The sequence below is a fragment of the Panthera tigris genome, chromosome E2, assembly GCF_018350195.1.
Source record: "Panthera tigris isolate Pti1 chromosome E2, P.tigris_Pti1_mat1.1, whole genome shotgun sequence".
Lineage (NCBI taxonomy): Eukaryota > Metazoa > Chordata > Mammalia > Carnivora > Felidae > Panthera > Panthera tigris.
Window position 1 is genome coordinate 44,372,144 of NC_056674.1, and position 25,366 is coordinate 44,397,509.

Here is a 25,366-nt window from a genome sequence, read left to right on the forward strand (position 1 = left end):
GAAGCAACCATTTCACAAAGAATGTAATTAGGCATTTATATTCAGTCAAGATTTTTTTAAGCTTTAAAAGTCCAGCATAAGGAAGAGACTTGGGCAGGGGGACTGGGGTAAAGGGCTAAGCTTATCTACAATCACCATTTTACCAAAAAACACACTGGTTCAACCACAGGAGAGGTGGAGGTTAAACCTGCCTGCCTAGCCCAGCAAATACTGGGAGCAAATGCCAAGGCTGTCAGGTCTAGATGTTGATGTTACAACTGGCTAGAGTTTTTAAAGAGACACTGATTCCACCAGGACTGGTCTCTCATCAACCTGGGTTCATGACAGATGAAGGTCCTTTGCATTTGCATCAGAAGGCCAAAGCTTTACCTGGAACAAGTTCACTCCAAATAATGCTCACGTTGCTGGTTTTAACAGGTCAGAGTCATGAGTGGCTCCTAACAGACTCCACCATTTCCTAGGAGAAGGTTCTACTGATTACCAGGGATTTAAATTCAAGCAAACCACTAAAGAAGGGAAATACTAATGATATTCTGGCACTGTACAAGCTATGTGCCTGTCATCTCTGCCAAGGACATGGGGTGGACTTGGCTTTGTTTCTCAGCTCCATGATCTTCAACAGCAATGAAGTAGAACTGGTACCTCCCCCATGTTGGAGGAGGATGCCCAAAATTCTCATCCCAGCCCAGCTTCTGAAAGAAAAACAGACTATCAGGGGCTATTATTAGGAACCATGCTCCTGTGAATTCTGTGGAAATGAAAGCCTGTTTCAGTTCATGCCAAGTTTTTTCATGGTCCGCCAGCGATCCTTAATCATCACAGCTGTTCGGTTAACAAATGGATAATTTTTGGAAATGGCAGCCCAGTTTCCTTCTCCATATTTCTGCACTCCAGCCTTGACCCACTCGCTTTCTTCTACAGTCCACTTCTGCAAAAGAAAACCAAAATATTTATCACAACCTGTCTCTCCACTGATTCACATTTTCCTACAATGAAGAGGTAAACTCAAGAATCGTAGGACAATAATCTGAACCCAAAAGAAGGGTTTATGTTTTTAAAACATGATATAGATAAGCTAACACTGTGGATTTAGACATTTAATAATTTTCTGTGTCCTGCCATTTCATTGTCAACTAATAATCACTTCGGCATTAAAAACTTCAAACGTATGTTGTTCATAGGAAAATGTATCAGGTTTCTGTCCTCCTAGGTTTTTCTTCCAGAGAATTTCTTCCTTTAACTTACTTTGGATTATGTGGAATAATCCTGGATTATTTGGAAAATTGAAAGACCTTCTTCCAGGTGCATGGAAACATCCTATGTCCTATGCATGTTCCAGGTGCATGGAAATACACCGTATGCCGTGAGGTGTGCGTACTTATTTTACCTTTGTTCTATCCACACGACCAGAAAAGGTCAGAAAATGTAATTTTAAATTACCTGCTTTCTTGTTATACTGGTTGCACTCTCTTCATCTGGTGCTGCTGGAAAACATTAAAAGTAGATTCATTTCAGAGTTCACCTTTCTCTTGTGAACAAACCACAAGAAAAAGACATCAAATGTTCTTAAAAGGAAAACTTAATTGGAATTTCCCAACATTGAGAGAAGAAAGGCTGTCACTAAATGGTAATTTGTTTTTGTCCTTTGTTTACAAGGTAACAGTCATTTCAGCCAATGAGAATCTCTACAGAGCAAATAGTTTACAGACAGACATTCAATAAAGACATTCAATTAAGGTTAATGATGGATTTCAGGCTTTTTAGTAAAACCTACATGACTTTTAAAATTACTGAGTGACTGTGTTAAAAGTCTAATATATGCACATATACAAGTGACCCTTAAAGAATGTGGGGGGTTAGGAGCCCCAACCCGCAATCTAGTCAAAAATCTACACTGACTCCCCAAAAACTTAATAGCCTACTGTTGACCAGAAGCATTACCAATAACATGAACAGTCAATTAACACATATATTGCATGTTATATGTAATATAGTCTATACTCTTACAGTAAGCTGGAGAAAAGGTTAAGAAAGTAAGAAATAAAGTCGTAAGAAAAATACATTTACAGTATTATACTGTATTTATTTTTTAAAAATGCATGTCAGTGGACCCGTGCAGTTCAAACCTGTGTTCAAGTGAAGTGTATTATAATGTTGTGTGTATAATTTCTGCTTTACAACCCCTTGCTAACCACTGCTTTGAAATAACACAATTTTACTGTCGTATGCCAGAATTTTCAAATCCCTGATCATTTTATGTACGTAAAGTGTGGTTCAAGATCTTAACAAGAACAGGATAGTAAGCCTTAAACAAGAACAGGATAGTAATTATTGTTCCCCACTCAGAGAGACCATGTGAGATCTGCTCAAGTTCCACATTCTCACCATAAGGAAAGACATCAGGCCTCAAAAAAATGCACAAAGATAATTTTTCGAAAGGCCAGAGGGCTAGAGGAGGGTATACTAGTATAAATGACATGCCGTTGCAAGCCAACAAGAGCCATTAAAAAGCTGCAAGAAAAGGCAAAATTGCACACAGGTGAAACTTGCTAGAGGTCTGCTGCAGCAGATGCTACTGTCCCAGTAGTGCTTCCTACAGCAGTAGTGGTGGTTCAGGAAAAGGGATATTTACAGAGAGTCAGGTTATTTATTTTTAAATCGTGGAAGTACTTCATACTGTAGTGGAAGCAGATTTTAAAGCTGATAAATCTGGACTGCACTGGAAGTAGATGTTTTCTGGAACTTTTAGATCCTGTTGTTTTTAAATACTTTATGCCACTTTTATTGATTTTCTGTTACTTCCATTTCCTGTGTGATCTTGATCTTGCCAACTATGATTGTGCCAATTAAGGTACTTTTTAAGGATAAAATTGAGATTGGAAGGTTTACTGTTGTTGCTGTGTTACCAAAGTCTTTAGAATCTCCAAGATTATGTTTTAGTACTTAAGATATTTCCATTAGAATGCAAAGTATGTGGTGGGAGATATTCTGATGCAAATGCTACAAGTTTTAATATTAATTATGGAAAAGTAAAGTTTCTTATTTTGGAAAAAAATAAACTGGTAAGAGATTTTTTTTACTTAAACAAGAAATGCAGGGAAGGGCCACTTCTACCTTTAATTAAAAGACTTTAGGAAGAACATCAGCTAGAATTAAATATAGGATTTATTAAAACAAAAACATGGGGTGCCCGGCTGGCTCAGTCGGTGGAGGATGCTACTGTTGTTGATCTCAGGGCTGTGAGTTCAAGCCCTGAGAACTTGGGTGTGAAGCCTACTAAAAAAAAATTTTTTTTAATTAAAAATTCTGTTTAAAGTGCTGCTTTGACAGTCTCCATCGTTTAATGGGAAAGGACATAAAACTGACTCCTCGTGAATCACAATGAGGAACTTACTAGACTTATACTAGTTTGGAGACAAGCAATTTCTGGAACATTAATGTGATAGTAACAGGCATCTATACTTCAGCTACTGTCAAGGAGACCAAGGAGAATGTCCTAGCTTACCCTGAACTTGAAACAGTTCATCCTCTTCCACCCATGTCTCTTTTTCTTCAACCCCATTAGAGCTGTTCCATTTGCCTTTGGGTACTCTGAGGGGAGATCAACAAGAGGACAAGATGTAAAACAGATTCATCAGGGTCATCCCATATTTTACCCTCGGCTCTCTCATGGCCTGTACTCCTCCCTGTTCTGTGACCACAGTGAAGATCCATTTACAATTCCCAAAGTCCTGACCTGGCCAGGCGTCTCTATGTCATTGTCCCGCAGGCTGCAGGATCATCCCTCAAACTCAGCAATGAATGAATACACCACTGTCCCCCTCAAAATCTGTTCATTTTCCTGTTCTTGGTTGGTTGGTTGGTTTGGATTCTCATTTTAAAGGTCTCACTCGGCATTCTTCTAACCCAGAACATGCAAACTGCTCCCAGTTCTTCAAAGACATGCTCCATGTTCAAAGACATGCCCTGGTCCAATCTCTGAACTGCATTCTTTTCCCTCTCCATTCCCCTTGTCCAAGCACTGGTACCTTTCACCAGTATCACTAGTCTCTTAACTGGAGTCTCTGTCCTCAGCCCCTTCCCCTTCCAAAACCACCTGAACATCAGTCTGAAATTACCTCATCTCTGTTCCATGATGGCTTCTCCCTGCCTCAACATTGAAGCCTGTATGGGTGAATGAAGATCCTCCAGTCTGGCTCCAGACAATTTCTTGCTACCAAAGCCTCCTCTCTCCACCCACATCAGCACAAACGGCAGCCATGCCTTCTGCTCTTTTCCTTCTATAAGCTCTGTTCTTTCCTCTCTACACTTCCCTCTGCTTGGGATTCCCTTCCCTGCGAAGTAAAATTCTACCCATTTTTTAAGGCCATCATTCCCAATGAAGCTTACCCTAAGTCCTGGCCCCGAATACACACAAAAAGCCTCCACTCCTCTGCCCTTGTGGTTGTGCTTCCACTTTATTAAACAGCCAGTTCACAGCATACCCCTTAATCATAAGCACCTTGAAGGCAAGCTCTGTATCTTCATTTGTGTACCTCAACCATCTAGCACAGTAACACATAATCTAACAAGAGCTGGAGAAGTAAATGCTAGAGTAGTAACAGGATTATCAAAGAGCTGCAAATAAATTAAACCACTGAGGATCAGAGTGTAAACAAATAAGAATCCTTCCTGTAAAAGTGAAATGTTAAGTACCTGAGTGTAATCAAAAAAAAGTCCCAAAGCTAAAGAAATAATCCCAAACTTGAATTATTGAATAAATGAAAATTGTAGTCAGTCTTTCCTATTCAACTTTAACTATGTTTACCCGATTAATAATAAATGGCCCTCGGAACATAACACAGCACAAATCTGATCTCAGAATTGTAACATCTTTTACAAAGCAAACATGTAAAGTATCTGATTTTAATTTTGAAGAATTTATATAGATCAAATGACTTGTAAAACTTGACCAAGAGAGTACAGAGACAAACCTCTGCCTCCTTCCCCAACTATGAATGGAAATTTATTTTTAAGACTGGCTAGGTATTTTGCAAATGAGTAATGAAAGCTGTTCACTTAAGAAGTACACAGACTTGGAAAAAATTCCTTGAGTTCCAGGAGTTTTCTATGAAATTGCCTACATGGCTGAGACAAATGGTAAACTATCTACTTTACTTTATTTTTAAGCTGGGTCATATCCCCAAAAATATTATTTCTGAGAATAATTTGCTTGAGACAAAGTGAAAAAAATTACATGATGTTTTTCCTTTTCAGGATATTAACTGTGTTACTGTTTATAAATAAAAGTCAGAATTACAGCTTTAGTTTTCTGCCTGCTTATCCCCATGCTGGGATAAAACTGATTTTAACCTCTGGGACTGTCATTTTCACCCATGTGTCTGTTCACTCTGCCTGCAGACAATCTGCACAGACCACTATGGCAACCTCCTGCTCCTCCTTTGAACGCAACACTTATTCTGTGTACACACGTTTGGTTTTGCCTAACTTCTGTTGTGGAAGGGGCTGAAATCTGGGTCCTCATCTCACTGTGAGGTGGCTGTGCAATCCTAGGCAAGTCATGTCACTTCCTGGTCCTTAAGCTCCTGTTGGTAAAGTTAGAACTTGATGAGCAGTGAATGGGCTAGAGGGGTCTGGTCTAGAGGGGTCAGCAAACTACAGCCTCTGGCTGCTGGTTTTTGTACAATCCTTGAGCTAAGAATGGTTTTTACATTTTCAACGGGTTGTAACAAAACAAAACCAAAAATAAGCAAGTGGCCAGGAAGCCTAAAATGTTAACCCTTTGCTGGCCTTTTATGTAAGTTTTGGGTAGGACCCTTTAAATTGCAAGAAACCAAGAATTATTATTTTATTTGGTTAACAAATAGCTAATAAGCATTTGCCCTGTGCCAAGTGCCATTGGACGTATAAAAATCTAGTTGTGACCCTGCCCTCCAGATGATATACCCTAATCCTGCCTTCAATTCCACCAGCCCAGCTTCCTCCAGATCTTGACTACTCATTCAGTAGCAGTCTCCAGCCACCTATCTGATCTCTTTGCCTCAGTGCCTATTCAGAAGCCATCAGTGGTAGTTCATCAGGCCCTCAGATTAGCTGTAGTAGAATTATCTGGGGTATAGTTAGAAAAGCAGATAACAGATCCTGCCCCTTCTAATTCAGTACTCAGGATCCTGGGATTATCTATTTTACTAAACATCCCACAGGTCACTGTGATAGGAAGCCCAGCTTAAGAACCTCTGACTGATAGAATACAAAAAGAATTCAAGACCTAGCCCATCTACCCATCCACACATTTCTTCCCTTCATCCTCTCTGTGCATTATATTCTTTTGCCATACAGAATACATGATGTTTTCTGGAGCATACTAGGCTTTCTCATGACTATACAAGAGATCCCTGCTGTCTAGAACCCCCACTCCACAATATGCTTGATGACCTCTTATTCATCCTTCGAGGTCAGCTCAACATTTGCTCCTCTGCAAGGCTTGTTCCACCCACAACTTTGCTGAGCAGACTGAACTCTTCTTCCCTGGAGCTCCCAGGTACCTCATGAGCAAATCCTTTAGCCAGGCTTTTACTGTAAAGGACCAGAGAGTACCTTCAGATTTGCAGGCCTTACTGTCTGTGTTGCAATTATTCAACTCAGTGTAGCGTCAAGAGCAGCCACAAACAATACGTATGTGATGTTTGTGGCTGACTTCCAAAAGTGGGTGCCAGGCATATTAGGCCCAGGAGCTGTAGTTTGCCAACCTCTGCTTTAAAATACCCTTCAAACTTCATGTGCTTGACACATGAGAGAGGTAAACAGGTCTAAATCTTCACGAATCTTCCCATTTATAAAACCACTGTAATCATGCATTCTCTACAGTTTCCTCATCTGTTCATAGCAGTAATATCTATGCTTTACAGGACTGCTGCAAGGAATAAAGGAGATCATGTATCAAATGAGAATAAAAGTGTGTTGAGCTCCATTTGCTTGCCCAGCCAATGACTCACTCACTTCCAAATGTAGGTAATGGTATGTATTGTGCAGATTTGTGCCTGAGTATTAATCATTTAGATGCCACAGCCTCTCTGGGCACCTAGCACGTGCATGTCAGAGCAGTGGTAGAGATGGCAATGACCTTGGGTGACCAGTGAGATGATCACTTAAAGCAGGGTTGCCAGGGGAGATTCATGGAAGAAGCAGAATTTTAAGAAGCATCTTGGTGTAGGTGGTGTATGGGCCATTGACTTTTTGAGTCAAGACTGATTAGGGTTAAAAATCCCAAAGCCCAACTTTGCCACTTTTCAGCTTTGTGATTTCAGGCAAATTAATAACTTTTCTAAACCTTTGTCATCTAAAAGTGGGGCTAACATATCACTTACAGAGTGGGGATTCTAGAGATCCAGTAAAATAATATGTGAAAAGTGCTTGGCCCATGGAAAGTACTTCATCAATATCAGCTTCTCTTCCCTTTGAAGGAGGGATGGGATTCTCACAAGCAATGATGGAGGAATGAAAACCCAACTGTGGGGAATGAGAGGAAGCAAGAAGAGTACAGCAGTAGAAACAAAGAGAGTATGTTCCAGACAGAACAAGCAAACCAGTTTGCTTAGAGGAAGGATCCACAAGAGAGCACAAAGGGTAGCAAAACTTAAGAGCCAGCCCATGACAGGGAGCAAAATATAAGCATTCTAACCACTGCCCCACAGAGCCTAGCAGAATGTGAGAGATTAGGAGATATTTACTGAGTTTGCCAAGTCTTAAATACTCATAGAAGGTGCAAAACTATAAATATTCATAAATCTTTTTTAAGGATCAAAGTCTAAAGTGGCCTAACTCAGACAAATTTCTTTTAACAAGGAAGACTGGTACTTAGTAGTCAAGGCACTCAGAAGTTTGCTAAAAATGAAAGCAGCAATGAGTAGGAGGCTCTGAAACCCTTCCATCCTCACTCACGCCTAGTGCAATGCCTCGAAGCCCACGGGTGGGGCTTCAGAACTGGCAGGGATGGCTATGTCGTCACTCCCCACTCCCAAGTCACATTCTAGCAGTCTGAGCAAGCCTTGGTGGTGAATAACTTAGCTGAAAGTTACTTCATTCATGGAAGCAATACCAGGCCCAACCAGGACCACCAACCAGCCCCAAAACTGCCACAAAGAACGTCTTCATACTTGGGATTCTTCTCCCCAGGGAGGGGTTGGTTGAGAACGGTGGGCTTGGACGGTGATGCCGGGACGACCTCCTGGGAGGAGTCGAGGCCTGTGCTTGGCTCAGTACTCTGGCTGTCCTCCTCCAAAACCAATCTGCTTATTGTCATGCGCTTGTTCTTGGGCTGCAGTTCGGAGCCACCCTCACCCTCAGTAGGGGCTGAACTTTCATTTTCATCTTTTCTTGGTCTCTTGTTTTTGAGGGCTGGTGATGGCAGAGACACTTGATTAGGAAGTACCAGATCTTTCTGGTCCAGTTTTGAGAAGGCTGCCTCAGAATCTTGTGCACTGGACAGAGTCTTGAAAGCCGCTTTCAGGGTCATAATTCCAATGGTGGTTGGAGTACTCCGTAACTGCCTACACATGAAGCAGATATACAAAGATCAGTCTCACCATTACTGGTGCTCATCCAAACAGCCACAACTTTTCCAAAGTGTGAAGCTTCAAATTAGAGGACTCCTCAAGTTGAGGACACTTCATTTGGAAAAAAAAAAAAAAAAAAGTTGCTCAAAACAACCTTTAATTATAAAGCTTCCATTTATAAGCATAAATAGAGGCTTTATATGATATAGAAGTTGAGCTCTGGAGTTTAAACTCCCAAGTAAGAGAACCTTAAAGGACTAGGGCCAATGACACTCCTCTTCCAAGAGCCCTCCTTAGCCAGCATGCTAATCCCTTTAGTCTGCATGAACTATAGCAACTACGTCAGAACTGTGTATAGTGCCGAACAGCTACGAGTCTGTCTGGGCAACCAAATGACAATTCAGCAATCTCACCTTGAAGTCTAAACTCTTCCAGCTCTCCAGTTCAACCCTCATGTGAAAGAAGGAAAAGACTGGTCTCCATTCTGCCCCCCTTCTCCTACAGTACACTTATAAATGGGATTTTGAGAATTGTCAGAGTTAGAAGTGTGCCAGTCTTGGAACAATGAGAAACTGCCTTTTCATAATAAAGTTAAGTTCAACTATGATTTGGAATAACTGGTATAATTAAATTAAAAACTGTTAGGAGAGGGCAAACTGGCACCCTACAAGCCAAACCCAGCTGACAGATATGTCTTGTTGCCTAAACTATGCAAGTTTTGTTTTCTTTAAATTGGACTAATTGCCTCCCCACACTGGGAAACGTCAAAAAACAAAACAAAAACAAAACTGGATGTCTCACATAAAAATTTGAACTGAAGTTTGGGCATCCTTGGACATTTCCACATTGCAACAATCACACGAAGCTGAAAAGCATGCCCTCTCTGGTTCACACTCACATGCTCTGAAATGCATTATCCTGTACTCACTCCTGTACATTTTCTACTGGGCCCCCAAAGGCATCTAAACCTGTAACCCCTATTTAACAACTTGTCTTGGGAATCTGATTCACAAGTCTGAACAGTGCATTAAGAGATCAGGTATCCACAAGGACGTAATGAGTGAATATGGGCAAGGACAGTACAACAGAGAAGGAAAGAACCTTTGAGGAACAACCAGTCAGGAACTTCTGTCAGGGATATGACATCGCATCTTCAATATTCTCATTTTCCCGAGGTATGCTCTGTAACTCCCACACTGCCTTATATAAGTCACCAAATAACATGTCAGTACTAGGAGAAACTAACTGATTCTACTCTAAGGAGACTGCTTCCAACAGACTACCCTTATGTTTCGCCCAAGATCGCAAAAGGGCATCCGTCTCACCTTGCAGGTTCTCTGAGTGGCTTCTGCACAGGCTCTGGTGCTGGCTGTTTATCTTCCTTCACTGTACCTGAGGTGACAGTCTCAGATTTCAAAGCTTTTTTGGCCATCTGGGAAAAGAAGGATGTCATCAGGAAGAGGAAGTCACAGAATTTCATTAAATCTCTTCTTTCATGAATGTACATACTCAACATGCAAACATGTTCACTTATAAATCCACTCAAGGCATAAACTAGAGGAGGACATACAAAGGGAAAGAATTCACAAGAACTATCTCAAATGTCTTGCTTTTTTCTTTCCTCAAAAGATGGCTCACAATTTTCTGTACTAAAGGAGAACTCAATTTGAGTGGTGCTGACCATCTTGACACTGCAAGAATTCAACCTTTTGGACAACAAACAAGTATGTGATTTGACTCTACTTCCTCTTCCATTCTTCTAATCTCATCTCTAATCTAGTTTCTGAATGCCAAATATACTTTTGGGGTCATGGACAGAAGTCAAACTTTTTCTTCCAAACTTGGGGTAACTAATGCTTATATTAATATCTTTTACTTTGTGTATAAATTTTTTTATAAAACATATTTCACAAATATGTTTTTCCTATTAACTCTGAAAATCCTTACTTATACCACATAAAGCCCTGAGTGGGCCAATCCTGCTCTAACTCCAACTGCCCATTTGTCTCCCTCTGACTGAAGTTTTATACATTTCCAATTAGTCTAGTATCATTCTGTTTCAGATATACATATCTGTAACAAGTGGTGTCTTAAGAACTGAGAGTTCTAAGGGTGTCTGGCTGGCTCAGTCAGTAGAGCGTGTGACTCTTGATCTCAGGGTCATGAGTTCAAACCCCATGTTGGGCATGGAGCCTACTTAAAAAAAAAAAGAGGGGGCGGTGCCTGGATGGCCCAATCATCTGAGCTTTTGACTCTTGATTTCGGCACAGGTCATGATTTCATGGTCCTGGGATCACGCAGGCTTTGCGCTGGGCATGGAGCCTGCTTGGGATTCTCTCTCTCTCCCTCTGCCCCTCCCCCACTTGCACATGCTCTCTCTTAAAAAAAAAAAGAGAGAAAAAGAAAAAAAAAGAACAAAGTTTTGTCCCCCGCACCCCCCCAACAGTAGAAGGTTATTTTTCCAGTTATCTGGAATACAAAATAAAGGACCCCAGGCCAGGCTCAAGTATCCTGACACTTGCTCCCTGAATATTCCAAACTATCTGCTTTACAGATAATTTCACATCTGCCAAATGACTGCTAGGACACCTAACACTAGTCTAATATGGGCCTGGCAGATCTACTGTTATGAGCTGATATTTTCTTTCTTTCTTTCTTTTCAAGATTTTACTTTTAATTAATTTCTACACTCAACATGGGGCTCGAACTCACAGCCCCAAGATCAAGAGTCATGTGCTCTATTGACTGAATCAGCCAGCCTCCCTGAGCTAAGATATTCTCAGATGTTGGTGATTTAAAACCAAAATCAAACCAAAACAAAACCCTCTCACTCAGTTTTCCAATATCACAGGCCACCCTATAGGACACACTAGGTTCTTATTCTTCCACATGCTGTCCTGAGCCTCACTGCTGCCATTCTTTATGCTGATCACTTTGATCCAATTAAAGAACGTCTTCATTTAGTTTATGCCTTATCATACTTCTCATCACACCTTTCTTCTCCAGTTATTCCTTCCTCCTCTTAACAACCCTATTATACTGTATCTACCACTCTTGCTCCCGAACTGAACTCAAATTCCATCTCCTTTGGGAACCACCACTCATTTCAAGTGTTCCCCTACTTTAACCACAACAGATTAATCACATGTAGGAGGTATAAATGGAAGGTGAAGGAAACCAGGTATGTTCCATGTGCCTCTGTCAGAATCTCCGCTTCTGTATATTTAAGGCATTTAATTAAGGAAGACAGTGCATATAAATCAAAAGTCTTTTACACACATTTACTCTTTTCACTTCTAAAAAGAGCTGTCCTTTTCTAATTGCCTGCACATCCTCAAGGCCACATCACAGTTATGGGAAGAGAAGGCCAAGCCCCACCGTGAGGAGGTAGGGCTCTGCGTCATCCAGGTGACTCTCCAGGAAGCGCAGCATCTTCTGCTGGAAGGTCTCATAGGAAAAGTTCTGGATAACAGGGTGGGCCAAGTTCTTCTCACGGATAATGTTCAGGAGATCATTTCTCAGCTTCTACACAAAGGACCGATATTTGCAACATAAGAAAGGAGAACTCTAGTAAAAATTCAGTGATGGTGAGTTGAGACAACACTATCGACTTTCAAATGCTGTCAATGGCCATCAGTGTTCATATATAGGAAGGGGAGCCTACCACAAAGAACAGGGCAATAAATTATGGATCAGCCATAATGGGTTAGTATGTAGCTATAAAACAATACGAAGAACTTAGGATCTAAAGTACCTTTACACATTTACATAAATATTTTTAAACTTAAGGAAAAAAAGGATGAAGGAGCTCCTTACGTGCTAATATAGAATGAACTTCAAGATATGTTAAGTGAAAAAAGCAATTTACAAAATGCTCAAATTAGTGTGTAGGAATATGCTCACAGGTATATATGGGAAGAGCAGGAAGAATAGATATATGTATGTATCTCTGTATACACACACATAGGCTTGTTTGCTTGCATATGCATAGACTAGACTATCTCTGAAAGGATAAAAGAAAAAAAAAGACACTGGTTGTCTATGAGGAGATGAATGAGGTGGCTAAGTCAAGAGATGAGAGAATTTTCACTAAGCTCTTTTGTTGTACTTTTTGAATTTTATTATGTACATGTATTACCTTTTCAAAAACTAAAATTTAGATTTACAAAGGAAAGAAAAAAAAAAGAGCAGGGCACCAACAGAGCTTTTGACACCAGAAAATAGAGGAGTTAAGTCCTCACCAAGGCTGGTTCTCAAGTCTGCAGAATCAGCATTTATGTAATAGGAGCGTTACCGAAGTTGATAGCTTAATACCTGGTGCTGATCACTTAAATAAAGTTCTGCCACAAACCAGACAGAAATGGGCAAGAAAATAATTTAGGTAAATTTGTACAATACAAAATAAATTTTGAAAAGTCAATCTCACAATGTTTTTATCCCGTATATAAAAGACAACATGCTAAGGATGCCAAATATTTAAATTACATTCCTGACAAAGAAACCCTTTCCCTGTTTCCCCACAAAAAACAATGAGATGGATTTAAGTCAGGGAAGCAAAAGTATATCAAATTTACCTGAGTTGTGGGGTCCTTGGACATATGTTTTTTCAAAATTTTTGAAGCCTTTTCAAATTCTTTGTTTTTGATACAAATAATGACAGCCTACAAAAGGGGAAAAAAACCTTTTTTTTTTTAACTGTTGTAATAATGACAGGAGTAATCAGAAAATCAGGTACTAAAATAAACTACTAAAAAGTAAAAGTGAGCCTTATTTACCCAAGAAATTTTTCACAATCTATCAAATTCCTGTACTTAAAAACTAACAGTCACTGCTCAGGCATTATGAACAACTGTAAGCACTCTTCTTTCATTGTGTAGGGTAGTAGATTTTCAACATTACACTGGATTTTTAAAAAATAGCTGACAAAGCAAAATCTGATCCTCTGGATTACAGACCATTTACCCAAATTGAATAGGGCCTCCCAAGGAAAAGCAAAATGGACAGGAGTCATTCCAGGTCCCCAGAACAATTGGATCTGTTCTTTTTGGACGCAAAGCTTTGATATAATGATGAGGACAGAGTGGGGATGATAGACTGTTGGGGGGGAAAAAGCCATTTGCTGACCATAGGGTTCGGCTCTCCATTCAGGAAAGGCCTGAGGCCATTTCTGTAGGAGAACCAACATAGCCTCTCACTACCGTAAAACCCCAGCTGGCAACTCCAGTTAAAAGTGTACAGGAAATTACTGAGATGAACAAATCCAACGCATCCACATGTAACACACAAAAGGGGCAAAATTCCCGGCAGAATGAAAAAGTCTCATCAGCTACAGAGAAAACGAAGAGTCCTTTCATAAAGAAACCCCAAGAAAAGATATGCAGAGGTAAAATGACAGTGATCAAAAATTTTTAGGGATTTTTTTTTTTTTTTAGATTTTATTTTTTAAGTAATCTTTACACCCAATGTGGGGCTCAAATTCACAACCCTGAGATCAAAAGTCACATGCTCCACTGACTGAGCCAGCCAGGCACCCCAAGGGATATTTTAAAAATATATGTGTACATTTTTTTTTTTTTTTAATTAGAAAAGCCAGGGGAAAGTTGGGAGCATTTGGAGTTATCTTACAGAATAAAGTAGCTACTCTAAATCCTGTGTCAAAGAGAGGTATAAGAAACATATCACTCACACGCACACACACACACACACACACACACACACACACACACACACACACGGTAAGGAAAACTCGTCCACAGATATTTTCAATCTTCATTTCAGAGAAAAACTGAAGGAGATACAGATGAAGAGAAGGAGGAATAGCAAGGGGATTTCAGTATTAATCTCTGGTGATTCTGTCCTCAGCATACAAAGGAAACTGTATACATATACATATACTATATACATACAAATTCAAATGCTCTTGAATAGCAGGCACAACCATATATAAATTCTTGCTGCCCAAGGAAGGTACAAAGTAGGTCTTTTCATTTTAGTCATGACCACATTTGCTTTTACATCATTTTCCGCAGAATAACTATACTAAGACTATACTGAACTTTCTTGAAGAATTCAAAGGTTTTACTTTGTATAAAATCATTTGGATCCTATCATGTTTTTAAATTTTATTTAACATGCATACGGTAAAATGAACTTTTTGGGGGGTGTAGTGTTCTTCATTTAAAAACACCTACTGAATCCTGTAACGGCCACAGAGGACACAAAAACCATGGATCCAAAAACCTCCCTTGTGCTACTTTTCTAGTCACCCCTCCCCCATCCCTGACCCCTGGCAACCAATGATCTTCTCAGTTTCATCTTTTCAAGAATGTCATAAATGGGTCGGGGGTGGGCTAGATGGGTGATGGGTATTAAAATGGGCACTTGTGATGAGCACTGGATGTTGTATGTAAGTGATGAATCAATGAATTCTACTGAAACCAATATTGTCTGGTATGTTAACTAAAATTTAATTAAAAAAAAAAAGGTCATATAAATCGACTCATACAGTATGTGGCACTTATTTTTTAGAGGCTGTAGCCCTGAGACTGGCTTCTTTCCCTCTGTATAAATGCCTTTGAGATCCATCTATGTTGTTATAACATCTATATAGTTTTTTTCTTTCTTATAGCTGAGTAGTATTCCATTGTATGGATTTATTGTAGTCCTCCCTCCCCTTTCCTCTACATACTTACCTATGATAAGGTCTAATTTATAAATTAGGCACAGTAAGAGATTAACAACAATAAACGAGAACTGTAACAATATACTATAGTAAAAGTTATGTGAATGTGGTCTGTCTCTCAAAATATCTTATTGTACTGTATTCCCCCTTCTTGTGATGTGAAATGGTAAGATGCCTATGTGAGGACATGAGGTGAATGATGTAAGTATCAAGACTTAGCCATAGGCTACTACTGGCCTTCTGCCTTTTGACTATGTCAGGAGGATCATCTGCTTCCCAACCACAGTTGCCTGTGGGTAACGGAACTGCAGAAAGTGAAACTATGGATGCGGGTAGGGTGGGGGGGCTACTGTACTACATTTTGTTTATCCATTCACCCGCTGAAGGATATTTGGGTTGTCTGCAAATTTTGGTGATTATGAATAGATGCTAAAACCTTCATGTACAACTTTTGGGGTAAACATAACATTTCTCTAAAGTAAATAACCACAAGTGGGATTGCTGGGTCATACAGAAAATGTATGTTTAACTTTATATGAGAAATGGCTAAACTGTTTTCCTGAGTGGGTATACCATTCTGCACTCCCGTTGGCAATGTGTGAGAGTTCCAGTTGCTCCACATCATTAGTGTCAGTATTTTTTGAAGTTGAGCTATTCTAATAGTATGTCCTGTATTCACTGATTTTAATTGGTATTTCTCTATTGACTAAATGATGTTGAACATCTTTTCATGTGTTTATGTGCCATTTGTACATTCTCTTTGAGGAGACTTTTGCCCATTTTTTAAATGGTGCTTTTTTTTTTTTTTTTTGAGGCTTCTTTATATATTTTGAACACAAGTCCTTTGTCAGATAGTGATTTGTGAATATTCCAGTCTATGGCTTGTCTTCATTCTCTTAAATGTTTTGCTCGGAAAAAAAGTTTTAAATTCTTGTTAAGTCCAATTTACCAGTATTTCCTCTTATCAAAATTTCCTCTTAGCCCCGAGTCGGGCTCTGCACTTACAGCACAGAGCCTGCTTGGGATTCTCTCTCATTCTCTCTCTCTGCCCCTCCCCTACTTGCACGGGTGCTCTCTCAAAATAAAAGTTTAAAAAAAAATTTTTTTTAATGTTTATTTATTTTGAGAGACAGAGAGAGACAGAGTGCAAGTAGGGGAGGGGCAGAGAGAGAGGGAGACACAAGAATCCCAAGCAGGCTCCAGGCTCCGAGCTGTCAGCACAGAGCCCAACATGGGGCTCAAACCCACGAACCATGATATTATGACCTGAGCTGAAGTCAGACACTTAACCAGCTGAGCCACCCAGGTGCCCTGAAATAAATATAGTTAAAAAAAAATTCCTCTTATGTATCATGCTCAGCGTCATAGCTAAGAATTTTTGTCTAAGTCCAGGACATAAAGATTTTCTTTCATGTTCTCTAAGTTTTACAGCTTTACATTTTGCATTTATTTTAATTTTTTTATTTTGAGAGAGAGAGTGTATGCACATGAGTGGGGGAGAGGGGCAGAGGTTGAGAGTGAGAGAATCTTAAACAGGCTCTACGCTCAGCACAGTTGGGCTCAATCCCAGGACCTGGGGATCCTGACCTGAGCTGAAATCAAGAATTGGTTGCTCAACTGACTGAACTACCCAGGCACCTACATTTTACATTTAGATTATTTTGAATTAATTTTTGTAAGTTTTAGGTCAAGGTTCATTTTTTGCATATGGACATCCAGCTATTTCATATCATTTGTTGAAGACTATCCTTTTCCGTTGAATACCTTTTCCATTGCATTTCTTTCTAATTTTTGTCAAAAATCAAGGTCATATTTGTGTAGGCCTATTTCTGGACTCTTGTTCCATTAACCTATGTTTATAGTCCTGAGCAGCTTTATAGTAAGTCTTAAAATTGTGTAGTGAGTCCTCCACTTTGTTCTTCTTTTACAACATTGTTTTGGTTATTTAGTACTATAGTCATTGGGGTCTTCATTCCATTGCCTGGAGAGAACTGACCTCTTAACTATATCGTCTTCCATTCCATGAACGTGGTGTGCCTTTCCATGTATTAGGTCTTGATTTCTCTCATTAGTATTTTGTGTTTTTCCACATAAAGATCCTACCCATGTTTTACTAGACATATACTTAAGAATTTATTTTTCTTCTTTTTGGGAGCTATTATGAGTGACACTGTTTTGATAATTTCAAGTCATTCACTGCTAATATATACTGGACATATGAATAATTTTTGTATGTTGATTTTATATCCTCCAATCTTGCTATACTTACTTATAGACTTTTTAGTATATTGTATGGGATTTTCCATATAGACAGTCATACCATCTGCAAATAGGGACAGTTTTTTTCCTTCCTTTCCAGTCTGTTGTCTTTTATTTCTTTTTCTTGACTTACTGCACTGGCTAGGTCTTCCAGTATGACATGGAATGGAAACAGTGAGAATGGACATCCTTGCCTTGTTTTGGATTATAAGCACAAAGCATTCTATCCTCCACCATCTAGGATGATGTTAGCTATAGGTTTTCCATAGATGTCTTTTATCAGGTTGAGAAAGTTCTATTCCTAGTTTGCTGAGTGTTCTTATCAGGAACTTTGTTAAATGCCTTTTCTGCATCAGTTGAAAGATCATATGTTTTATTCTTCTTTGGACTAATAGAGTGGAGTACACTGATTGATTTTCAAGTTCCAAACCAGCCTTGCATTCCTGGGGTTTAGTTCCCCCACTGTGCTATACACTGCATCTGTATCCACAGCAAGCAGCAGGATAGACAGTAAAGAAGCAGTGGCATTTGCTCTGCATTCTAGGGATTACAGCTCCACTGCTAAAAGAGAAAGGGTTCTCTTCCTTCAGTTTTAGGTGCCAGCCCTGCTGCCAGTGTCATCACTGGGCCACTGCTGCCACCACTGCAGTATTGCCTGGGTGCTGGGGCAGGAGAGAAGGGAGAAAAAAAAGCCTGGGATTTTTCCCACCCTCCCTGACCCTCAGGAGATCTCTTTCTTGCTCCTCAGGCCAGAGAAAGCCTTTCTTGGAGTTCTTTCTCTTCCCACCTAGAGTGCACTTCTAGGTTTCGGGAGCCTTCAAGTCCAGGCTAGGTGGTAACAGAGAAGGAAAAAGTGGTCAGCTACTCATCACCAGTTGGTGGACCTTCAAATTCTCGTCTTCTTCCTCACCTGCTTACTATCATTTACATTTTTGAATTGTCAGATAGGTGCTCCACACAATCTGTCCAGGACTTAGACTTGCATTAAGTAAGACAGAAGAGAATATGCTTACTCTGTCTTTTCCAGAATTAGAACCAGGTCCTACTATATTTACTTTGTAAAATAAGAAAGGAAATATGAATGCTTTCAAAATCTAAATTAAAAGTCTGCCTCCAACATTTGTGCTATGAGCTTATCTTTTAAATCTATTTTAATTTCCTGGAAAGTTTTTTGTTTGTTTGTTTTAAAGAAATGAACTCTTTTTCACTTGAAAGTTTTCAGAAAGCAGTATAATTTCTTTGCTTATGTATATATCTCTAAGGTTCTTAGGGTGTAAGCAATAGCAATGGTCTCTGGCTAACTTAAATAAAAAGGAAATTCCAAGCACAGATTTCCAATAGAGGCAAGATAAGTTTATATTGGGCAACACCGGGGGGGGGGGGGGGCAGTAAATCGCAGAAGGCACATAGAAAGAGAAAACCAAAACTCACAGAAGGGAAGAAAGGCTAAAGAAAAAAACTCAGAAAGAAACCAGGCTGTTGTGGGAAACAGGAATACTCAAAAAGCTCTGACAAAGCTTTTTATTTCAAAAATTAAGGTACTTAAAGAGTGTGTTTTATGCACCCAGCCCCCCCAAATTGGGTAAGGCCTCAAAAGAAAAAGTGCTGTTACCAAAGGTGCAGGGGAGAATGATACACAGCAAAAAGCAACAAATAAATGCTTTCCCAATAATATAGCATACATGTTACTCTCTGCTGTTCTCCACAGAAACCTGAGGAATCTTTCAGTTATGAAGAGAAAACCAATTTAGCCTCAATACCATTAACAGCTTACAGAAGCAGTTCTCAAACTTTTTAGTCTCAGGATTCCTTTTTACGTTTTTTTGTTTTAATCTTTATTTATTTTGAGAGAGAGACAGAGTGTGAGCAGGGGAGGAGCCAAGAGAGAGGGAGACAGAATCCGAAGCAGACTCCAGGCCCTGAGCTGTCATCACAGAGCCTGACGCAGGGCTTGAACTCACAAACCGTGAGATCATGGCCTGAGCCAAAGTCAGACATTTAACCGACTGAGCCACCCAGGCGTTCCAGGATTCCTTTATACTTTTAAATGTTAATGAGGACCCCAAAGAACTTCTGTTTTTGTGGGTTATAGAAATATATTAGAAATATATTACAAATATAAAACAAAAATTTTAAATATTTATTAATGCATTAAAAACAACAAACTCATTGCAGGGTAATATAAATATCTTTATGAAAAATTACTGTATTTTCTAAGATAAAAGTCTAATGAGAAAGCTGGCCTTGTTTTACATTTTGGCAAATCTCCTTAATATCTGGCTTAATAGAAGAAAGTTGGATTCTCATATCTGCTTCTGCATTCATATTGATGTGATGTGTTGTTTTGGTTAAAATATACTAAAAAACTCCATCCTCACATACATATGAAGTTGGAAAAGGGAGGAGTATTTTTAACAGATCTTTGAGAAAATTGTGGATATTCTTCTTTGATTCTACACCAAACTTGGGCAAGTGAACTTTTCATCATCTGTTACATTAAAATCCGTTAGTCTATCTTGCATTTTAAATGGATCTTTTACCCATGAATGATTTTATAATATACTGCATTGGCCATTTGGAAAATATTTACTGAATTATGTAGATCTTCCAAATGTTGACACATTCATTAAAAATACCTTGAAAATAACCGATATTAATAATCACCATCAATCTTATCAGAAAAATCTAAGAATTGGGAAACTGTCAGGCACATCAATACCAGTTTTCCAGAATTTTAATTTTTACTTGAAAGCGTCAGTTTTTATCAATGGCAACAAATACTATCATTGTTTTCTCTGAAGTGACAAATTCCCTTTGCTCTTTTATAAGAAAATGACTGCCAAATGCCCACACCTAAACAGCCAAAATGTGTCAGTTCTTTTCAGTTAAAAAAAAGAAAGGTGTTCGTTCCATTAAAAAAGTGCTAGATCAGCATGCAACTCAAACAGTCACACAAGTGATTTCCTGAAGCCAACCATCAAGTTTTGGTATATGGCAGAAATGCTTCGAGCAAACTTCCTACTTTGTCACACAAAATACTGAAAGGATTTTTGCTCAAGGGTCTAGATTTAATAAAATTAATAATTTTACTGCTTTATCAGTGATCTTCTAAATTGAAACTGGCTTTTATTTGTTTTTTAAACTGCAAGAATGTGGCAATGAAGACTCCAATGACTACTCTACAGGTTACCACCACCTTGGTCATGCCAAGATACTAGCAATTTTACCCATCACTACTTTTACACCATTAGTGCAAAGTCAATGCACAGAAAGTCAACTAATGTTTTGGCATTGTTTATGAAACTAGTTTTTTGATTCCTGAAGGGGTACCAAAGACCTGTAGAAATGCCTACATCATACAATGAAAAGTTCTAACTTAACAAATAACTTATTTGATAAACTTGAACAAAAATTTAATAGACATTTAAATGAATGTTGTGAAACTTTACAAAAAGCTGAAAATGCATCAGAAAGCTTCAATGAGCCTAGGTACTCCATGGCATTTTCCCAAAGATGACCATTAACAGATTCTAGGAATCTAAATGAAAAATTTTTAATAAGAAATTAGGAGGTCAGTGATACAGTATCACTGAATAAGAGTTCAAGGTAATTGTGGTAGCCAGCCTCTAAAATGCCCTGCAGTGATCCCCACACCCTGCACAGTCCCATTACACACTAATCCATAGTTGGTCTGGTGTGTGTGACCAACAGCATATGGCACAAGTGATGATACTTGTGAAATTAGGTTATAAAAGACTGCAGCTTTTGTCTTGGGCTCTTGTTCTCCTGGATCACTTGCTCTAAAGGAAGCAAGCCATCACACTGTAAACAGCCCTGCAGAGAGGTAAGGAGCTGAAGTCTCTAGCTAACAACCAGCAAGGAAGTGAGTCCTGCTAACAACCACGTGAGTGAGCATGAGAATAGATCCTTCAACCCCAGATGAGTCTTGAGATGATTGCAATCCTAGCAGACAGCCTGACTATAATCTCATGAGAGACCTCAAGCCAAAAGCACTCAGCTGAACCACTATCAGATTCCTGACTCTTGGAAAATGAGAGATCATATTAACTGTTTTAAGCTGCTAAATTTTGTGGTATTTGGTCCACAGCAATAACAGTTTATAATACAGTCAGTATAACAAGAAATCTGGTACCTGATGGAAAATGGAAAAGAACAAGGTCAACTAAGAGTATGGTTGACAGTTTTAAGGTCATTTGCATTTCGCTAACAGATTTTTCCTAAGGAAGCCCCCAAATGTGATCTATAAACTTAAAAAAAATAATAATAAAACAACAAATATGCAGATGAAACCCACAAATACTCTTCCAGAAGAAGGGATAGAGATAAATCTATGTAGCTGTTGTGTTTTAAAGGAATTGCACTTCTGAATCTGCTACCTAACTTAATAGGAATTACATGAATTATTTTGAACTGGTACCATTTCTTCCTTTTTTTTTTTTTTTTTTTTTAAGATTTTATTTTTAAGTAATCTCTATACCCAACATGGGGCTTGAACTCACAACCCTGAGATCAAAAGTCTCATGCTCTACTGACTGAGCCAGCCAGGCACGCAATGGTGTACCATTTCTTCCCATTCAAAAGATCTTTAGCTATTCTGAAAGTAGGCATAGATTTCTCCTCCTTTGCTAATATGTCTTCTCTGACTTTGTCCCTCCATCACAAACTTGACTTACCTATACTAAAAATCTATTCTTGGAATTATTCCTCTTTGGAATTTGGATTCTCTGAGCATTCTCTCCAAAACCAAAAGTAGCTCCTTAATTGAATAAATATCTGTACCTCACACACACTAGTTGTTTTTTTTAACAGGGTACCTAAGTACCCAGCACACAGCCAAAGGACAGAAAGTCTTCCTTGCTTAAGCAAAGTTTTATCTCCACACCCCTACCTGAGATCCTATGTTTTTAGGATCCTTTTCTTTTCTTAACAGTTTCCTTACTTTCCACCACCAAGGCAATGCTCAGCTGTTAATTCTTCACTCCCCACCTCCACATCTGCTTCCACAACCCCGTCCCGTCCCCTCCCCCCCCCGCCCCCCCCCCCCCCCCCCCGCAGCCTTGGTTTTTTTCTGACTGGTTTCCACTGCCTGTTGTGTTTTAAGTAAAAGTAAGTTCTACTATCTGAAGCTAGCTAAGCCATGACACACACACTCAAATTCCCAGATACCCCAGTAGCTTTTTCCTTGTTAAGAACACTGGCTATGCCAGCCTTCTACCATTACTGGTTCTCTAACTGGCTGATTATCCCAGCACCTTTGATTCTGTTTGTTCAAAGGCAATGTTCCTCTTCAAAGTCAGTCCCACATTTCTCAAGGCCCCAGTTATCCTCTTTGGTTTATTATAAACAAGGATGACCAAATCCTAGGCCTGTTACTTCTAGCCCTTTCACGATGCTCCTGAATGGTGTAATAACCTCCAAAATGTCAGTCTTCAATGCCAACCCATTTCCTTTGTAATGCCTCTTCTGCCAAGGCCACAAGGAAGGCAACCAAAATTACAAAAGCAGCGTACCTGCCATTAACACTTTCCAAGCCTGACCTGGGAAGGGGTCACCTGAAGAGATATAACATCTGTGTGTGTCTACATTTCAATATGTTCACTTGCTCTCTCCATCATCACACAGAAAAGATAAGCATTGGTATGCTCAAAGACGTCTGATTTTTGCCAAAAGAAAAAAAGAAATAAATACAGAGCCTTACAGCTTCCTTGACCAGTTTTCTACTGGATTCCACCACTGCCTCTGTCAGTGTAAATTCCGTTTTAATCATCTCCAGCACATTGATAGCTGATTCCAGTGGTGTGAGCTCAGCCTCCATATCAAAGGAACAGTCTAGGACAAAGAGCACAATTTTCGCTTTAAGAGATTTTATAAGAAGCAGAAACAACATGTCCAAAATACATGTTTATCTGGAAAGACACATGTAAATGTGGTAACATTTGCATTTAACTTGCTAACAAATTGGCTACAAGCTTACAAACATGTTAAGAGTTCAAATTCAAGCCAATGAATTTGAAGTGACTGTTTTTTAATTTTCAAGACAGGTAAAAATTTATTTTTTAACCCATGTATTTGCATCTCAAATTTCAGGTTACACACATCCTCCTCAGATACAAGCGACCAGAAACTGGAGACAGTTTTGCTAACAGCTCTTAAGTTCAATTAAAAAAAAAAAGTGCTTATACTCTGGAAAACATTCTACCCGGAAAAATTTGGCCATCTTAACATAACTCATTAGATCGCAGCAAAGTTGGGGCAAGCAAGAAACAGGTGGGAGGAAATAAAAAATAGAAAAGCAGACAAGAGAATCTTAACTGGAGAAAACTAGACCCAGGGAATAGACTCATTTTAGAAGGAAAAAGACCACTGTGATCGAGACATAGTAGTGCACCTTCACCCCGAATCCTTCAGTTCTGGACATAAGTTGGAAAACAACAACGTAACCCTAAATTAGTAAGCCCTGAGAACACAAAAATTGCCATACCTAAATTTTCCCCTTCTTCGATGCGCGACAGACACTGCATAACCCGCAGCAGCCGAGAAACGGTATGCTCCTTCCCCAAGGGCCTGACAAGCAGAGCTAGGAAAGAAGACATCGTTGGCTCGGCGACCCCCAGCCCCGACACCCGGGCCCCACAAATCCCCTTCCCCGGCCAGCCTCCTTCCCTAGGTCCGGCCCTCACCCTGCATGATGTCCCGGATCTGCCTGAAGTCCCCGTACCGGCTACCCCGAAAGGCCCGCAGCGCCTCGTGGAAGTAGAACTTGAGCACCCAGCGGTTGACCGCCTCCTCCAGCCGTGCCTCCCCCGCGCCCCGCTCCGCGGCGCCCCCCAGCCCCGGCTCCTGGCGCCCCCGCCGAGCGCGCCCGCTGCTGCGGGACGCCCGCCGGCCTGCCGCCCGCCCGCTGCCGTCGCTGCTCCCGCCTCCTCCCGCCATCGCGTCCGATCGCCGCGCGCCCTCCCCGCCTTCCCGGCCGGGCCGCTTCTTCGACTGTGACGCCTCCGGGTCACGCACAACGCCCGGGCCGGAAGCGGGGCTTGCCGTCCCGGCTCCCGCGGCCATGACACGGACTGCGTTCCTAGCCGCCCGCGGGCTTCTGGGAGGGAAAAGACTATGGATCGCTAACTCCCTCTCGGACCCCGTAGTTCCCAGTATGCAGGCCGCAATGACTGATGGGGCTTGGAGTCCAAGCCGTCCAGGAGGGTAAACCAACGCAGTTTGCGGTCAAGTATCAATTTTGCTCCTAAATGATGGAATACTATAAGATACTGGGACTGCGTATAAGATACTGAAAGATAAATATGTGCAGCTTATTTAGCACTTAAAATTGTGAAATGTAGCACACATTATGGAAATTTTATTAAATAGATTTACATTTTTTAACAAATAATTTAAAGCAAAGGCCAGTGTAAACCCAATCGAGGTCAAGAATATGACCGGCACCCAGAAACCTCTCGACATATAAGACATATAATTTTTCTTAATTACAAAAATAGTACCTGCTGTGGAACAATTAAAAAAAAAATAAGCAAAAGGATTAACATTTAAATCACCCATAATCTCACAGGCAAGAATAAACTGACGTGCAGTTTAGGTTTATAGCCTATGTCCAATGTCTTTTGCATACCTAGTGTGTGTGTGTGTGTGTGTGTGTGTGTGTGTATTTACTAAAAATGGTATTATACTATATATATTTTATATAACCTTCATTTTTCATTTAATGCATAATCAACATCTTTCCATGCCATTACATTTTTTTCCCCTACAGCATCTTTAGCAGCTACTAATCTTTAGCATTCTAATATATGGGTGAACCAAAGTTTTCTTTATTTAAGCCCCTACTGTAAGATGT

At 39.9% G+C, this 25,366-nt stretch overlaps 2 protein-coding genes and 1 non-coding gene across 10 annotated transcripts in view; 1 reads left to right on the plus strand and 2 right to left on the minus strand.

Annotated features, from left to right (window-relative positions):
• NIP7 (nucleolar pre-rRNA processing protein NIP7) overlaps window positions 1-25,366 on the plus strand; it is a 91,736-nt gene that overhangs the window by 11,775 nt on the left and 54,595 nt on the right. Inside the window, exons 5-6 of one of the 8 annotated variants that reach the window (XR_006212080.1) lie at window positions 10,185-10,279; window positions 11,895-12,039. The exons of 6 other annotated variants lie outside the window; for them this stretch is intronic. Coding sequence is in view for 1 of the 2 variants with exons in the window: in XM_042970208.1 (XP_042826142.1) it covers window positions 23,605-23,670 (66 nt within the window). In the remaining variant the exon portion in view is untranslated. Of the gene's footprint in view, window positions 1-10,184; window positions 10,280-11,894; window positions 12,040-23,604; window positions 23,996-25,366 lie in introns of those variants that run through there. One more of the 8 variants, XM_042970208.1, reaches the window with a different exon arrangement.
• Window positions 11-24,626, minus strand: TERF2 (telomeric repeat binding factor 2). The gene is made up of 10 exons (XM_007090415.2): window positions 24,198-24,626; window positions 23,999-24,094; window positions 23,216-23,346; window positions 13,130-13,216; window positions 11,934-12,080; window positions 9,881-9,987; window positions 8,157-8,549; window positions 3,506-3,591; window positions 1,441-1,484; window positions 11-928 (listed from the first exon to the last, which is right to left on the minus strand). Exons 1-10 carry the CDS (start codon window positions 24,574-24,576, stop codon window positions 770-772), a joined length of 1,629 nt encoding a protein of 542 aa, XP_007090477.2. The 5' UTR covers window positions 24,577-24,626; the 3' UTR covers window positions 11-769.
• Window positions 21,992-22,064, minus strand: TRNAK-UUU. The gene has a single exon. It is a non-coding gene; the product is annotated as a tRNA-Lys (tRNA).

Excerpts from the sequence above, each read along its gene's own strand:
- TERF2 (XM_007090415.2), bottom strand. The coding sequence starts at position 24,576 with ATGGCCGCGGGAGCCGGGACGGCAAGCCCCGCTTCCGGCCCGGGCGTT. Across the intron at positions 12,081-13,129 it reads CCAAGGACCCCACAACTCAG|AAGCTGAGAAATGATCTCCT; the intron begins GTAAATTTGATA and ends TCCTTTGTGTAG. Across the intron at positions 3,592-8,156 it reads CCTGGGGAGAAGAATCCCAA|AGTACCCAAAGGCAAATGGA; the intron begins GTATGAAGACGT and ends ATCTCCCCTCAG.